This window comes from Dryobates pubescens, chromosome 16 (assembly GCF_014839835.1).
Source record: "Dryobates pubescens isolate bDryPub1 chromosome 16, bDryPub1.pri, whole genome shotgun sequence".
Classification (NCBI taxonomy): domain Eukaryota; kingdom Metazoa; phylum Chordata; class Aves; order Piciformes; family Picidae; genus Dryobates; species Dryobates pubescens.
Window position 1 is genome coordinate 1607041 of NC_071627.1, and position 17120 is coordinate 1624160.

At 38.3% G+C, this 17120-nt stretch overlaps 1 protein-coding gene across 2 annotated transcripts in view; it reads left to right on the top strand.

Annotated features, from left to right (window-relative positions):
* The window catches only part of PRKCE (protein kinase C epsilon), a 322277-nt gene that overhangs the window by 282008 nt on the left and 23149 nt on the right, over positions 1-17120 (top strand). For both annotated transcript variants that reach the window (XM_054168685.1, XM_054168684.1), the window contains exons 12-14: positions 7177-7315; positions 10575-10763; positions 15602-15748. In XM_054168685.1, the coding sequence (XP_054024660.1) occupies positions 7177-7315; positions 10575-10763; positions 15602-15748 (475 nt within the window). The remainder of the gene's footprint in view (positions 1-7176; positions 7316-10574; positions 10764-15601; positions 15749-17120) is intronic.

The window sequence follows — 17120 nt, forward strand, 5'->3', positions numbered from 1 at the left end:
ATCTGCACACCAGGTTTTTCTGTATATTGCTGCATACTGCTCTGCTATAGTTTTTATGATGGATATGCCTTTATTTGATAATATCAAGTAATATAACAGTGACAAAGAAAATTTATATCATAAACTCAGTAATTGCTTAATGACTCGACATAAAAGCAAAGCAGAGAAATTCCAAGACTTTCAAAGACACACAGAACTTCCTGAGATTTCCTACCACAACAAAAGCAGCAGAACCATCTTTTCCTCACTATCAGTCTCACTCAGATTTCTCCTGACTCCCTCCCTGCTAAAACTGCTCATAAATTCACTCATAGACATGTACAGTCCAGTTCATGTCTTATTTCCTACTCCATAGGTAAGGGAGGTCCACATCATCTGGCACAAATTGGCATCCAGTGATGCTGCTGTTATTGCATGTTTACACTCAGTTAGGTCAGAAAATGTCAGAAAACTCTTTATTATTAGTTTGTATTTTCTTAGAAGTTGTGGTTTGAGTTCTCCCATTGATCCCTGATCTGCTGGAAGTGTGGGGAAGCCTTACTGATAGCTTGTGACAAAAGAATCCACTTCTGCAGTGCAGTCCTGATATACCTGTCCCATAGTTTATGTGTGGAAACTGAGATTATGTTGTTTAGAGCTAGCAGTAAAACTGTTGACACATTTTTTTGGTTCAGACCAGTTCTCTGTATACTCCATTTTGCATAGATTGTAACCTAGTATATTAGTTATCAATATTTTGAGGACACCAATCACAGAATGCCAGGCTGGAAGAGACCCCAAGGATCTGGTTCAGTCTTTCTCATTCACTCATTCAGCCTGTCAGGTCTTCCTGGTGGGTGGCTCTTCCTTCTGGAGTGTCACTGATCTTGGTGTCATCTGCAAACTTCATGAAGGTGCTCTTGATCCCAGCATCCAGATCACTTATAAAGACATTAAACAGTCTTGGGCCCAATATCAGTCCCTGGGAGACCCCTCTTGTGACTGTCTGTTGGCTTGAGCCAGTGTCCTTGAGTAACTGAGACAAAGATTTTGGTTGTATTCATCAGTTTTGCAGAATACACCATTTGAGACAGTGTGGTAGAAATGATCCAAGCTCTGTGATATTTACTGCTTAGGACTGAAAATTATGTTGATAACGCAACATTACCAAAACTTAGAGCAAAGAGTAGATTTATGCTGAATGCAGGAGAGATCTGTTGTTGTAAAGGAGTGTCTTTTTCTCAAAAACAATTTGTATACCACTGAGTAAGTTAAAGTAGTTCTAGGAATGTAGAAATGTTACCTCAATTAAATAGAAAGGAAAAAAACACATACTTCACTTTATTAATTGAAATTGCTAATTGATATAGTGATCATACTGTCTTCAGTTACGACTTTCAGTACCTGGAGTATCTAGAGAATGAATCTGATGCTTTTCTATGTTGTTGGGGGAAGTTTCCCATTTACCTTCTGTAGTTTCTTCCATGAAGGGCTTACCTATTTAAAGCCTGCAGAGAGGATGTGATTTTTCCTGTGCAGGGGAACAAAGGCAATGATTAAAAGGTTTTATTGCAGTTGTAAGTCACCAAAAATAATGGTTGTTCAGTAGCTGTGTACTTTAGACTTATGTTGCTTTCAGATCTTTCCACTTTGATGTTCTATAGATGTTTAGTAAGGTACAGTCCTTCACTGAACTTTCACCCTATAAAAGAAATGTTCTTGCTTCCAATTGCTGTTGTGTGTAGATAATAATTACTATGCTTCATTCTGACCTATGCTGTGAAATATATATGCTTTACAGGTTTGTTGCTCATTCAACAGAGTGGAAGCAGATGCTGCAGCGATAATTCATTTCGAAGTGATTGCTTAAACCAACTTGTGATCATGTTTCTCAGCTACTTGTTCTTCAAATACAGATTTATTTAGTCACTAATGTTTACTGTGTTCAAAGGCTACCGTTAGTAATGCTTGGCAGACTTTCTGATTTTACTGGTAAAAGTCATCTTGTCTGCTTAATTGCCTTACTTTCAGCAAGAAAATTATCTGTTATCTAAAGGACACATGTGACACATAGGGCCACACACACAAAGCTGTTACCTTGCTGGCTGCTCTTGGGAGTTGGGCTTTCAAGAGCCCAGTCCTGTGAAGCTTTGTCCAGTCAACATTTGTAGAAAGCTGGGGCAGTCAGTGTCTCATGACACTGGTGTGTGAAGGAAGAAGTGAACGTCACGGAAGTTTACTTGCAGGTTACCAGCCGTCCACCCACTCTTCTGTTCTGACTTGCACAAACCTTACAGTTGTGATCTTGATTCTTTCTTGAGATCCTGCCAGTCATTCCAGCTTGTGAGGTGACTATGATGCTGGCAGGTTTCCAGAAATAGAAACCAAGTCTTAAATTTCTGCTTAAAGCTTTCAGAGAAAAAAAAATAAATCAAACAACCAAAAAAAAAAACCATTTTATGCAATTGTCTGCTCAATTCAACTGAACTGACTGTGCAAAGTATCTTGGCAGACAAACAAAAGAGAGAAATAGCTTAATGTAGCCTTACTGCATTCAAGCAATCTGGACATTTTCCTGGCTTAACTGCTTAGGTTGTTTGTAGTTGCATGTAATTACTCAGGTTGTAGGAACTCATTTAGTCAGACACAGATGACTTTCTTAATTCCTACAAAGAGAATGCAAAATGAGAAAAAGAAGAATTTAATAGACCTTTGTCATTGAGCTATCTGACACTATTATTTGATATGCTCTGATTTAGAGATAGACAACTGGTACTAATAACAGGAACCCAAAAAAGACAGAATGGATCAGAACAGCTCGTTCTGTTAATTTACATTCCAGAGTTCAATAGCTGTTTACTTTTTGAGATGTAGGAGGAGAGCAAGCTGTTTCTTAGAAGAGTTCCAGGGAGATAGAGCTCTTAAAGTAAAACTTTAAGGTTTCTTTCAGTGAGACTGCTGCTCTGAAACAGCAAACTTCCTTGACAACTCTTCTGCTACTTTTCATTGATTTCCTTATCTCTGTTTCAGTTTAGGTGTTTAACTGTGAGGTGTTTATTTAACTAAGATAAATTCTTTTAAAGTTCCATAACTAGGGAGTTTTGGTGGGGTTTCTTGTTTTGGTTTTGTTTTCTTGTTTGGTATTGTATTTTTAAATCTGGCAACTGTAAATTGGCAGAATGATTTTGAATGGGTTTTAGTGCAGGAATTTTTATGAACTATGACAATCTTGCAGGCTAGCTATGAATTTGAAACTTTGGCAGATTCCCAGCTTACCTTTTAACCTCCCATCTGTACTTTAAAAGGAGTCATGCTGCTGTTGTTTTAGCCTCTTACAAATTTCTTTGAAGCTATGGTGTGAATTGCTACTGAATACCATTATCATGTGAGTAATTAATCTGATGTCCTCAGCACATCTAATGGAGTTTTGAAGAGGCTTATAAGCTTCATTATTTTGTTTTGGCTTGATGAAGAGGTCCCAGATGTGGTTTTGGTTTTTTGTCAGGCAGGATTATAGTTTGGCAAGAGTAAATTTGGTAAGAAAGTTAAATTGATGTGTGCTTTTACAGATAGGTTTTACATTTTACTGTCAGTCTTTACAGGTAGTCAGAATTTAATATTTTGACTCTTCCTATTTTTCTCATTGCTCAGTTTGTTCATTCTCTTTTTCCACTGCCAAGCTAATTTTTTATTACTAATTTCTATGTCTTACACAAATTTTAAAGGAAATAAAAACAGTGGTGAGTATCCTGTTTTTCTCAATTACATGGTGGCTTGCTGGTAGTGTTTTATTAATACTGAGATTTCTCTTCGCTTAGGAGTTTCTTGGGTTACTGACTTTGTCTCCATTCAGTTTGGTAGGGTAGCATATGGGTCCTAAGAGCTCCAGTGTGTCACCTGCCTGCACTGGAAAGTCCTGTTTCTGGGATCTGAGTTATTATAGAGTCATAGAAACACAGAATCATTGAGGTTGGGAAAGGCCTTTAAGATCCTGAGCCCAATTGTAAACCTAGTATTAGAAGGAATTTTTTTTCCCTTTTTTTTCCCCATGAAGATGATGAGGCATTGGAAGAGATTGCCTAGAGAAGTTGTAAAGGCTTCAGTCCTGAAAGTGTTCACAGCCAGGTTGGATGGGGCCATGAGCAACCTGAGCTAGTAGAATGTGTCCCTACCTATAGAACAAAGATTGGAACTATATGATCTTCAAGGTCCTTTCCATCACAGTTTTATGAAGTTCACCACTAAACCATATCCCTAACTATTACATCAATATGTCTTTTAAATACCTCCAGGACTGGTGACTTTCTGGTGACCACTTCTCTGGGCAGTCTGTTCCAATGCTTGACAACCCTTTCAGTGAAGAAATGTTTCCCAATATCTGTTGAAAACCTTCCCTGGCACAATTGAGGCCATTATTTGTTGTCCTGTTACTTGTTACATGGAAGAAGAAACTGACACCCACTTTGTTACAACCTCCTTTCAAGTAGTTGTAGAGAGCATTAAGGTCTCTGCTGAGCCTCCTTTTCTGCAGACTGAACAGCCCCAATTTCCTCAGCCGCTCCTTGTAAGACTTGTGATAGATAACATATAAGTCTTCTGCTAGTCACTTTCCAGTCTGAACTTAGGTGGATCCAGTTTTCATAGCAGCCTCTTAAATTTCATCAGTTCCTGTCATAAATATTTCTATTATGACCTCCTTCCTAACAGTCCATTGTGATGGTGGCTTGGAAGCAATTTCCAGATTGCATCAAACCTAATTATACTTTGATTTCTTTGTCTGACCGCTTTTACCTTTTGAAATACAGCCTTCATTGTTCCTTAGCTTAGAAACATCCAAGATAACACTGCTTTTGGAAGGTTAAAAGCTAAAGATACAAGCTTATTTACTTCTCCCATCTGCAAGAGCTTTATCCTATTCTTGTACTTATCACATTCTATTCGATGATGTTATGGTCTTGTCCTAATGCAGGTGATAGTAACACTTGTAATTCACTGGAAGAGCATTTTGGGGAAGATAGATGATTTTTTGAATGGGGAGCTTTACTTTCTTGATTTGACTTCTTTAAGGGGCACAGATCTGTTGATATGTTTGCACTTGCATGGTACTGGACAATTCTTGCAAATCACTTTCCAGTCATAGGAAGTGATGTTATTTGAGGGGGTTAAACAGCTTGATGTAGGGGATTATGGTGTAGTCAGATAGATCTTGGGTCATTTAGGAACTCATGAAAAGGATGATCTTAAGGAATGGTAAAATATGTAGTCTGCTGCAAGGGGCCTTATGTGGGTGACCAGCCAAGGACCTACAAGAGAAGTATAACTGATCTGGAGATAGCAAAGTCTATTGGCTGCAACAAACATTTCTACAACCACTATATGCTTCAGCTACATAAACCATATCTGAGAAAGTTAGTTTATGTGGGAGACAGTGTATTTAGTGTTAATGAGGTAAATCTGGCTTTGTTTTCCCATGTCATACTTCTTGTGAAAACCACTTTGTAACATGTATACAATGCAATGTATTTCTACAGTAAGTCATCCATTGCTTCCAAGAAATCTCTAATATGCTGCACAGATGTGCAGTGATTATGTAGACCTTGGGTAGTGTACCTGAAATCTGAGTTTTATGCTATTTTGTGTAAATGCTTGAGAAATATATGTTAGCTAAAGGTGGGCCAGCACGTCTGAAAATTTTGAGCAATTGTCAAAAAAAAAAAATCCACCTACTGAAATCAGACTAACAGGGCAAAAAGAACATTTCTGGGGAAATCCAATCATATGGTAGCCTTGGACATGTCCACAAGAACTCTTAACATAACACAGCCTTGTAAGGGTTATTTAATGATTTCATGTGTGTGAATGCTTCCACCATGTTACGGTGCCTGTGGTTCTACAGTCTAGGATCTGACAGGGAGATACTTCTTGAATGAAATCCTCAGAGTGATGTGAAGACTTCTTATCCCTTACTCTGGTGGAATTTGTTGGCATAATGGATTTTTGGGAAAAAACCCACATCTTTTCATAGGCTTTTGGGGTGACTTTTTAACAGAGGTTGACATGGGATTCTGTCCCTCTATCTGATATACCATTTGCTGACACATTTATTGTTTTCATTGATTCTACCTATGGAAATGTTGCTAATTATTCTAGGGGGAAAAAAAGCTCTGATCATAAAGTGTCCACAAAGTTACTTAAGGACATTTGTTCTGGTTTTGATTCTCACCTCTCTCTGCATTCATACATGCAATGTCTTTTTTCACTTCTGTGTGGGGCAGAGGCACCTAAACCCTAGGCAGAAGACTAAACTTGGTTTTGTAACATAAGTGGAGCTTCTTTCCTTTGTTTTATGCTTGTTTTATTATTTGTATGTGATAAAGTGTTATTAATTGTGGAAGTTTTTTCATGCAAGTGAGAGGGTTTTTTGTGCACTGACTTTCCAGATCCTTTTGTAGTTTAGTCTAAGGCAAGTGGCAGGTAAGTTAAATGGTACCCAGCATCCCTTGTGTTGGAACATGCAATAGCCATCAATGACATAGTTAGAAATGTGCGGAGGGCAAGACAAGAAAGGTGGATATTCCTTTCTCATCCTGCTTGTGACTTCACTCAATTTAATAACCAAAGAATTGTGTGGGTTTCGACACAAAGATGTTTGTGAAACAAGTGGTCAGAGGTGGCTGCTAAGATGACAATGCAAAGAATGCAGCATATTCCTGTGAGGTTATTTTTCGCCAGGTTTTAACTGCAGAAAATAGTGCCCCCAAAGATGGATAACTTGTCACTCCTTACTTTGTGCTAATGCAGAAACAGAGAATGGCTTCATTAGGTGGTGTTAATCTATTCACTTATTCATTGTTGACCGTTGTTCACACAGACAGAACGTTAGATTTGTAGCAAACATGGATGAGATCCTTCCCAAATATGTCTGATGCTATCTTGAATCCAGCCATGCTTTCATGCAGCTAAAGAGAGAGCAAAGGCCTGATCTTACAAAACTCTAGTCATTGCCTGCTTCCTTATTGCCTGTAACTAGATCTATTTAGTGACTGCTACCAGCTTTTTGTGCACACACGTGAAGGACGGTTTCTCAATGGTGTTTCTGAAACCATCTATTTGTCATAGTCTGTAGTTTAGGATGAAATTGAAGAGCATGTGATCACAGTTTGAGTGATGATTTAATTTCATGCCTTTTTATTTCAGGGACCTGAAACTGGACAATATTCTTCTGGATGCAGAAGGCCACTGTAAACTGGCTGACTTTGGAATGTGCAAAGAAGGGATTCTAAATGGAGTGACCACCACAACCTTTTGTGGCACACCTGACTATATAGCTCCAGAGGTATATTTTTGCACTGCACTAAGAATATAGATAATATAATTCACCAGGCTCTTACATGGGTAATTTTAGATATTTTCTACATGTAGGTGAAAACAGATGAGATGCAGTCTAAACTCTGCTGCAGTTTTGCCTGGGTAATCCTGCGGAAATTGGTTATTCATCTTCTCACAAGCAGTATTCCTTGTTTATAGGTGTGACAAAGCATGGTTTCTCTGTACCCTGAACACTACAGCATTATCCATACACTCATTTCTGACTACATCGTCGTGAAGGCATTTACTAGCCTTTGAGGTGCTAGATGGTACTTAGTACTGCCAGCAGTAGTCTTTAGTAATTATAAAAATACTTTCAATATTTCATGAGATGCAGCAGGACATATTCATAGAAAAGAGACTGTATGTTTGGTGTGATTTTGCTTAAAATCTTTGTGGGAATATTTTTTTTTCTTTTCTTTAAGGAAAGAGTATCAGGAATAGTGTGGCCAGCAGGAGGAGGGAAGTCATTCTGTCCCTGTACTCAGTGCTGGTTAGGCCACACCTTGAGTCCTATGTCCAGCTCTGGGCCCCTCAGTTTAGGAAAGGTGTTGAGATGCTGGAAGGTGTCCAGAGAAGGGCAACAAAGCTGGGGAGGGGTTTGAAGCACAGCCCTGTGAGGAGAGGCTGAGGGAGCTGGGGTTGCTTAGCCTGGAGAAGAGGAATAGAATAGAATAGAATAGAATAGAATAGAATAGAATAGAATAGAATAGAATAGAATAGAATAGAATAGAATAGAATAGAATAGAATAGAATAGAATAGAATAGACAAGGTTGGAAGAGACCTTCAAGATCATTGTGTCCAACCTATCATCCAACACCACCTAATCAACTAAACCATGCAACCAAGCATCCTGTCAAGCCTTGTCCTGAACACCCCCAGCGACGGTGACCCCACCACCTCCTCGGGCAGCCCATTCCAATGGGCAGTCACTCTCTCTGTGTAAAACTCAGAAAGGAAGCTCAGAGGAGATCTTATTGCTCTCTACAACTTCCTGAAGGGAGGTTGTAGCCAGGTGGGGGTTGGTCTCTTCTCCCAGGCAACCAGCACCAGAACAAGAGGACACAGTCTCAAGCTGCACCAGAGGAGGTTTAGGCTGGATGTTAGGAAGAAATTCTTCACAGCGAGAGATTGGCCATTGGAATGTGCTGCCCAGGGAGGTGGTGGAGTCACCATCACTGGAAGTGTTTAAGAAGAGACTGGATGGCACTTGGTGCCATGGTTTAGTTGATTAGATGGTGTTGGGTGATGGGTTGGACTTGATGATCTCCAAGGTCTTTTCCAACCTGACTAATTCTATTCTATTCTATGCTATGCTATGCTATATTCTGTTTGTGGCATTTTGTCATCGTATAGATAAACAGAAAGTAGAGACTTTCATAGAAAAGTAGAAACTTTACATATGGATGCTGCATATCAGTTGGGAACATCCAAAGGTGTTTCAAGGCATTCACTGGATAAAAGAAATGGCTGAGAATTGTGTGGGTTTTATATATTATGAGATGCCTTCCCAAGTGCCTAAAATGAACCAATATTGTACATTTAGCCTGCTAGGCAGACTTTGTCGGCTTAGGTTAGTTGGTAACATTTGCATGCTTCCACTGAAGACACAGTGTGCTGATTTAAGGTATAAGTGTCATTGGTTGTCTTTCACCAACCATGGATTTGCAGCAAGGAAAAATGTTATTTTATAATTGATAAGAGACAACAAATTAGAAATCCATATTGTTAGTGTTCATAGCCACAAAGCTTTGTTAGCACAACTGATAAGGTGTAAATTGTCTTGAAACTATCCTAATCATAATGTGTGTCCAATGGAGTTTGAAAAAGTATTCTGCCACTAAAAGAAAATGAATACCAACATGATGCTTTGGGTTTTGTAGGAATTCTTTTCAGATTCAGTATACTAATTGAATACTTTGGCAAATTTTTAGAAAATTAGTACTGAGAAGAAAGAGTAGTAAGATCCCAGGAACTTTTACACAAAATCCTGGTTTACTGAACTCAGTAACTCAGGCTTCCCTTTTGTCATCTTAATAGCAGAAGTTTATCTCTTGCTTCTGTTTCTCTTACATAATGGTGTTATGTTTCAATTTCCTTTTCTTTAGCAATATCTGAGTTCCAAAGAATGCTGAGAACACTTCCAAAAAAGTACATTTTTTAAACGTATCCTTTTCTGCAATTAATGTCTATAAAATGTAATATCCATCCAGCTAATAATCCACTTGGGATCCAGACCTTTCTTCAAATGCTAAACTCATTTCTGCTTTTATGTTAAGACTGAATTTGGTTTAATATGAGTTGCAATTCCCAAATACAGTGCTAAGCTCACATGGTTCACCACAAGGCTTCTGACTTGTGTTGTTTAAGGAGGTGGTGGTGTGTTTGCCATTCCAATTTTAAGGCACTCATTTCACCTTAAATAGTCACCCACTCTTTTTTCCCCACTCCTCTGTCATGCTGAAACACTGCAGCTAAACTGCAAGATTCTTTTCAGTGAACAGGAGCCAAGAGTTAAACTAGTTCCTTCTGCAACACTAGTTCTGTAACACTAAGTAGTACAGTAAAACATGGTGCTAACCTGATTCACAGTATCACAGTATTCTTCCCACTAAAGGTATTTGCTACAAGGTTGAACTTGTGACACATGAAAAGTTGTAGCCAGTGTTTTTCTCAAAGCAGTAGCAGTTAACATGACTCCTACAGCCATGTGTTGTACAATGTTTTAATACTGTAAAAGAACTTGCACAAAAGTGCATTTGGCTTCCTTCTGCCCTACCTAAAGGGCTAGAATAAATCTCTCAGATGATCTCTGTGCAGCATTACAAGCTGGTTCAGTTTGTTTTGTTCAAGACAGAGACAAGGAAATGTTTCACATTTTCCACCAATCTGTTTTGTTTATCTGATCTTTTTTCCCCCTATAGCGTGACCTGCTTTAAACAGTTTGGAAGGATATACATTTCTTTTGCTCATGAGCATGCTCTTTTACTCAGGGGACTGATAAACTCAGTGAGTACTTCTGAGAACAACTACACATTCAAACTTAGCTGTGTTAGCACAAATTGCATAGGTGGGAAACCATGCCTGCTGATACCAAAATCAGCATGGAATTCAGTCCCACCTAGGCAGTGGGACAAAGAAAGTGTGTATCCTGTTGAAACAGTAAATGTGTGGAGGAAAGTGTTGTCCAACTTGTCTGTTCAACCCAATCTTTTTTCTATACTAGATCCTGCAGGAGTTAGAATATGGCCCATCTGTAGACTGGTGGGCTCTGGGTGTTCTCATGTATGAAATGATGGCTGGGCAACCCCCCTTTGAAGCTGACAATGAAGATGACCTCTTTGAATCCATCCTTCATGATGATGTCTTATATCCAGTCTGGCTTAGCAAAGAAGCTGTCAGCATTTTAAAAGCAGTGAGTCTTCCATTACTTGCTTTCTTCCTCCTAGTCATGTTTTTGGGGGGTGATTGTGTTTTTTATGTGGAATTGGGAGTTTTTGTTGTTTTTTTTCTTTTTTCTTGATTAAAATTGAATTTGCTGAAAGTTGTTGAGAGCAGTCACCACTGGGAGTTCAGGCACAGTTCAGAGTGCCACTGTTAGGATAATGGGGCCTGGGATAAATTACACTGCTTGTGGGAAAGGAACAGAATGTTTGTGTTCCACGCAGTTGTATGCTGTGTAAATCTGTGTACCACAGATTCATGTTTCAGGGAAAACCCAACCAACTAGAACTATGCTACCACTTCAGCACTTTATATGCCACATGTTCACTATGGTGGGCAAAGCACTACATAATTAAAGATACAGTTTTTATTTAACTCACAAAATTTCCTATCCTTCTGCCTTTCTTCCTCTATCATCAGAAGGGGTTGAAAACCCTTTATTTACAGCTGCATATTCTACTGTATAGCTTAAATAACACTTTGATAAGCAGTTTTACTCTAGTGTAATTGTTTGTGTTCTGTTTTTTCAGTGTAAGTAGTGACTTGACAGAAACATGTCACCAAATGCCGCAAATATTTTAATCGGTCGTAATGTGTTATGGGGCAACTTCAGTTTCTAGACTGTCCTTCTAAAGTCAGATTTACTTCAATAACATGGTACTGTCATGAATTCTTTCTCATGCGCAAGTGTCATCCTAAAATGAAAAGCAAACCAAACCAGAAGCATTATGCCAGTCCCCATAGTCTGAAAATCTGAGAAGGATTTCTGGCTTTAATAAATAAATAAATAAATAAACCAACTTGTTTTTCATTCCAATTTTCTAGATTTTTTGAAAGTGGGAAATTTCTGCCTTTCCACTTGTAGTATTCTTTAAGCATCTGGAATAAGAAGAGACTTTCAGTTAAGAGGGCAGCTGGTAGTGTAAAGTCATATAGAGATCTTCAGGCAGGGTTGCATTTGGAAACTATATAAAATGTTGAACTAATTCTGGTTTTAGCACCATTGGAAAGATAACATTCTGTGTAAACACTCATCTCCATCTGTTAGTAAAAACATACTCAGACTTACTCGAGCCTAGAGAGAGAGAGATGCTTTAGCAGGTCATTCAGATTGGAAGTCCAAGTTAACCTCTCAGATGTTTACTGGAGTATCTTTTTGCTCCATTCACTGTAGTGAGAACATGGAAAATTTGCTAAAGCAAACCTGTTCTCCCCCTCAGATACCTCTGTGATGACTTTCTATTAGCTGACATGATACTTTGGCTATCATTTTTCATTTCCAGACCCTTCCATTACTTCCAATTCAGCAATTTGCTGTGCACAGGCTCAATGGTAACTGAGCTTTCTATTATTCTGAATTACAGAAACATTTGTTAGCAAGGAAAAGTTAACTGATAACCCTTGATTAAGTGTGTAGTACAAAAGTAATTACTATTAGGAGTAATAGTAATTAACTAATTGCTAATAGTAATAGTAATTAACTAATAGTAAACATAATTAACTATTAGGAGAAGATCTGTGTTTTAGAGACAAAAGTGAGACACAGATTTGGCAGTCAGAGCCTCTCTGTGTTGTCTAGTTTGTATTGGTGCAAGCAGTGAGATCCCTAACTGTTGAGGTTATACATGTTATACTTCAACTACACACAAATGCAGGCACAGAATTGGGTAGCAAGTGTGAACTATATATTTTTGGGAATCTAAGTGCAAGAGTGTCAAATCTAATTTCTTTTACAGATGCCTTTGCTGTAAATTTTTACAAGGTCAGTTTTTCTGGGTCTGCATTTTTATACTAAGTATAGCAGTTTGTATTTGGTTGTAATCCATCTTTCTGTCTAAACTTAAACCTTGATGCCATTATAAACCTTAAAAAGAGACTTGTATTCAGTAAACTGATTTACAGTATAATAAAAGATTACTTCTTATTGGGCATAAATTGATAGAATTTAATGGAGCTGTGCCATTAAAAGAAAACATTTCCTTATATTTAGCAAGCTACTGTCTATGCATCTGTGGTGTGAAACATGTTTGAAACATGTGCTTTCCATTTGATCCTCATCCACATTCAGTTAAATGAAGAACAGGAAAAACAGAGGAAAGAAAGAGACGTCTAAGTATTTTACTGCGGAATGCTAGCAAGGGATTAACTTTGGAACACTTCGTTTCCTCACATTGTGCTTTGAGACATGGGATTTATTCTTTAGAAACCGTGCATTTTTGCACTTCTCCAAACAACATGTAAAGAAAGTTTAGTAAGAATACATTCTTTTCTATTTGTTAATAATGATGTTCATTTTCTGAATAAACAATTTTCCTGTTATTTCCACTAAAACTCTAACGATGTTGATTTTACAGCTCAGTATTACAAGGCAGCACGTTGCTTATCCCATTAAATCCTGCTGATCTAACTAGTCCCGTTTCTGTGAATTGACAGGAATTGCTATTTAAAATTCTTTCCTGTCTGGTAAGGAAAACAATTCTTCATTGAAATTAGCCCTGTGTTTGTTTGCAAGTGACGGAGAGGGACTGTCTCTACAGTGTGTATCCCCTTTGTACTCGCATGACACCACTGGATGCAGAGGCAAAACTCTAGTTTTGAACTGTGCTAGTTATTTTAAGAAGAAAAATTTTTGGAGCCAGGTGATACTTGATTCTGGCCCCAAGTCACATGGCTATCTCAGCAAGAGGCTTCTGTCATTTAAGTCATTAGGAACTCTGATCTTGAAAGGCTCTCTTTTCATAGAAGTAAATTACTGCTTTAATATGGGAAAATAGTAAGGCAACATTTAGAGCTATGTCTGTTGGCTCAAATGACAACCATCTTATCAACACAGTAGAGTTAATATCTGTCTCCGCCCTGACATTTGCATCAATAGGCAATAAATGTCAACTTGTGCTTCAGAAATAGTGTTACAAGTTGAGCAAGTCAATATTCATTGCAGGGGATGAAACTTACGGAAGGAAATATCCACCTCAGAAATCTGAGATTATTGCGTCATGTTTGCATGTGATAATTTTGTTTGAGTATCCATTCTTGAAGTTCTCCCTCATTATCCATTTCCAAGTTTCACAAATTTTGTGCAGTACTAAACTGTACTATCCAGCCATATTTTCGCATCCTGGGCTTCTTAAAAATGACATGTTTTTGTGGTTTCTCTGCCTCTGACTTAAAACAAAGATAGTGCATGGCATATACTAGGATCAGATTTTGCTTCTTTGACACCTGCATTATACAGAATAAAAAGCATATCCTGTAGTTTCTGTGTTCTGTTTCTGCAAGATGTGTGGCTGCTGGTTCCTGGCCTGCCCACTCCAGTCCTGGAGGTGAAAGAAAGCCGAGGAATGCAGGAATGTGTTTTCCGGTTTTCTAAGAGAGCTCACCAAAGCACAGTAATCCTTTCAAAACCTTTGTTTCTCCTGCCTATGGAAAATATGGCCTGTAGTTTAGGTATGACTTGTCCACTTGCAAATGGCTTTGTGAAGCCGCTGAATGCAAGACCAAAGAGAAGGATCTTCTTTGGAGTGTTACTTGTGTGTCAGAAACCACAGAGAGAATTGCCTTGATGGTCTATGTTATATCTTTAACACGATAGCAATGGTATTCTCCTGTGGATGTTTGATCTATCTGACTAAAACTCCTAAACCGACTTACCTAATAGCTGGAGTACTAAAGCAAGGTTATGCGGCATAGTGATTTATTTATTGTAAGTTTTTCTTTTACTACAGATGCATGTAATGTGTGACCTAGGTTAAACAGGCACTAGACAGTGATCACATTTTGTTTCACTTTGTACACTTTTTTGTTTAAATCTAAAAAATGTTATAAAAATGGCTGAGTGTGAAGTTATAGCAAAGCTTGGGATAATTGTGTAATAGGAGTGTGAATGTGTGTATAAGAATAGCATTCATTGCTACTTGAATTGCAAGGATTCTGTGTGAACACGCATTAGGAAATAGGTAGAGAAATAAAATAAGAAATAACATAGCAAAATCAGGAAAAATTTTATCATCTGACATCATTTGGTTTCAATGTTTTGTACCAATTGTAGAGCTCTTTGCTTAAAAGAATAGTAAATGTTTAAAAATGAGAAGTTCAGAAATTGCCACACTAGAGGAGACCATCTAGTAGCAGCGCACAAGAGTTGAAAGGAAAGGGGCAAGTTACATTGTGGAGTTTCTCAAAGGAAGCTTTCTGCTGGTACTGATCAGCCCATGTATTTCTTGAGAGATATGAACAGGAAGCTTGCAATTCACATAACTGCCAGTGCTGTTCTTACTTGTGTTAGAATAAAATCCTAGAAAAGAGTAAGGAGGTTAGGGCTTTCCACAGGTCTGTTTCAGTGGAGTATATAAATATGCAACCTATGTACCTGAAGAAAATAAGCAACAGTAAGTATAAAATGTAGCCCCTATTCCTGAAAATGATAGTTAAGATAGAGCAAATAAGACACAGCAGAAGCTATCCTAACCGTCTATTTGGAAGTGTTTCTAGAGCCAATAATTTTTTCCTTCTTTGCTTTAGTATTTTTGGCCAAAGCTGGAACTAGAAAGAGAACCTATTCGTGTAGCACTCCCAGTCAGATGAAATTAGAAGATCTCAGCAGACAGCTGAAAGAGCTTCTTGCAGGAGCCCTCTACTTCAGAGCTTCTGAAATTCAGAGGGCCATCCTTATTGCTGGTACATAAAAAAAAGGAACAGTCTCTCAAAACTAGGCTATAGGTATTGTAAGGAATAATTGAACTGCAAATGGTTTACAGTCATTGCCATTCATGTTTTAACTATTTTTCCTCTCCCTCCTCTACCCTGTAGTTCATGACAAAAAACCCAAACAAACGACTTGGCTGTGTAGCATCACAGAATGGTGAAGATGCAATTAAGCAGCATCCATTTTTCAAAGAAATTGACTGGGTTCTTCTAGAACAAAGGAAAATCAAGCCACCCTTCAAACCTCGGATTGTAAGTAGCAGTTTGCCTAACATTCAGAGAAAACTTGATTTTGCAATTCTGCTTGCTTGCTTTTCTGAGATACGAGATTACTTCTTTTGGGTGTTGAAATAGTAATGTAAAAACTGCACTGAAAAGATTGGCTTGTCATTGTTTCTGTGAAGGTAAGTGTCAGGAATAGATTTGATGCACAGGAAGATGTTCATGGTGAGCATAAACCAGGGTTCAAGGCCCTGCTTTAACTATTTTCCTGTGCTCCTAAAGATACTTTGATCAGAAGAGATTGTTTCAATTGAGTATATACTGTCTCTGCTTTCTGTGTGAACTTTGCTATAGTCCTGTGCGGCTGATGGCCACTGGATTTTGTAGTGAAAGACAGGAGAAAGGGTTTCTGATTAATAATATTTTAACTAAAGATACTTGGAAAAAGAAACAACCAGCTTCCTGGGAGACAGAAACATGTATCATGATTAGATAAATTGATGTAAAATTTTGCTAGGCAATAACCAAGTCATTCTATTTTGAAGTAACAAAAATATGTAAATAGCCAGCCCTACATGCAGAAGGTATACAAGCCGAGCAAAAATGCTTTACATCTCTTCCTCTGGACAGTTCACCAAATGTCAACTTTTCAGCTGAGAATGTGTATAGTTAATTTTGTGCTTGAACAGTACAAGAGAATAATCTTTTGACTTATCCATTAAGATTGGTTTGCATCCTTCGACTTTGCACATTCCTAATTATCCTGCAAATAGCATAAAGGTACTTGTTTGTTTCTTCTTTAGATAGTTTACAAAAGTATTAAATGAAATAAAAGGAACAAAACTTTGGGCTCAACACTAAACCTAACTTAAACCTAGAAGTGGAAAAAGTCCCTTCTGTCATTGCAGAATTGCTGTCTGTTGCCTTTACCTTTACAACAGTGTAATGCTTTTCCCCAAATGCCTTGTGTAGGCTGAAAGAGGGGCTGCCCATTGAGAGCTCTGGGTCCGTTCTTGGAGAAGTCTCTTTTTTGCTCTGTAGCTATGTAGAAAGAGCCCAAAGGGGTTGTCAGCTGTATGTGAAAGCCCTTGTGAACATCTCTCTAGGAGTAATAGTTGGTAAGAGACAGTGTTAATGTTAGGGGATGTTTCTCTTTATACTTTTGTTGGAGAATGGAAACCTAGTCATGTGGATGTCTGATCCAGCTTTTCTCCTGGGAAAGGTGCAGCCAGTTGTGGACAGGCTAGCTCGCTTACCCTGTTACCCAGCTCTGCTCTAGTGGCGTGGCCAAGTTGCAACTAGTACCTGAGCTGACCTAACAAGTACTGGCACTGCCACGGCATGTGTAAAACCCAAACCAACCCTCTTACTATCTATCTGAAGCCTATTTTATACTGTAGCT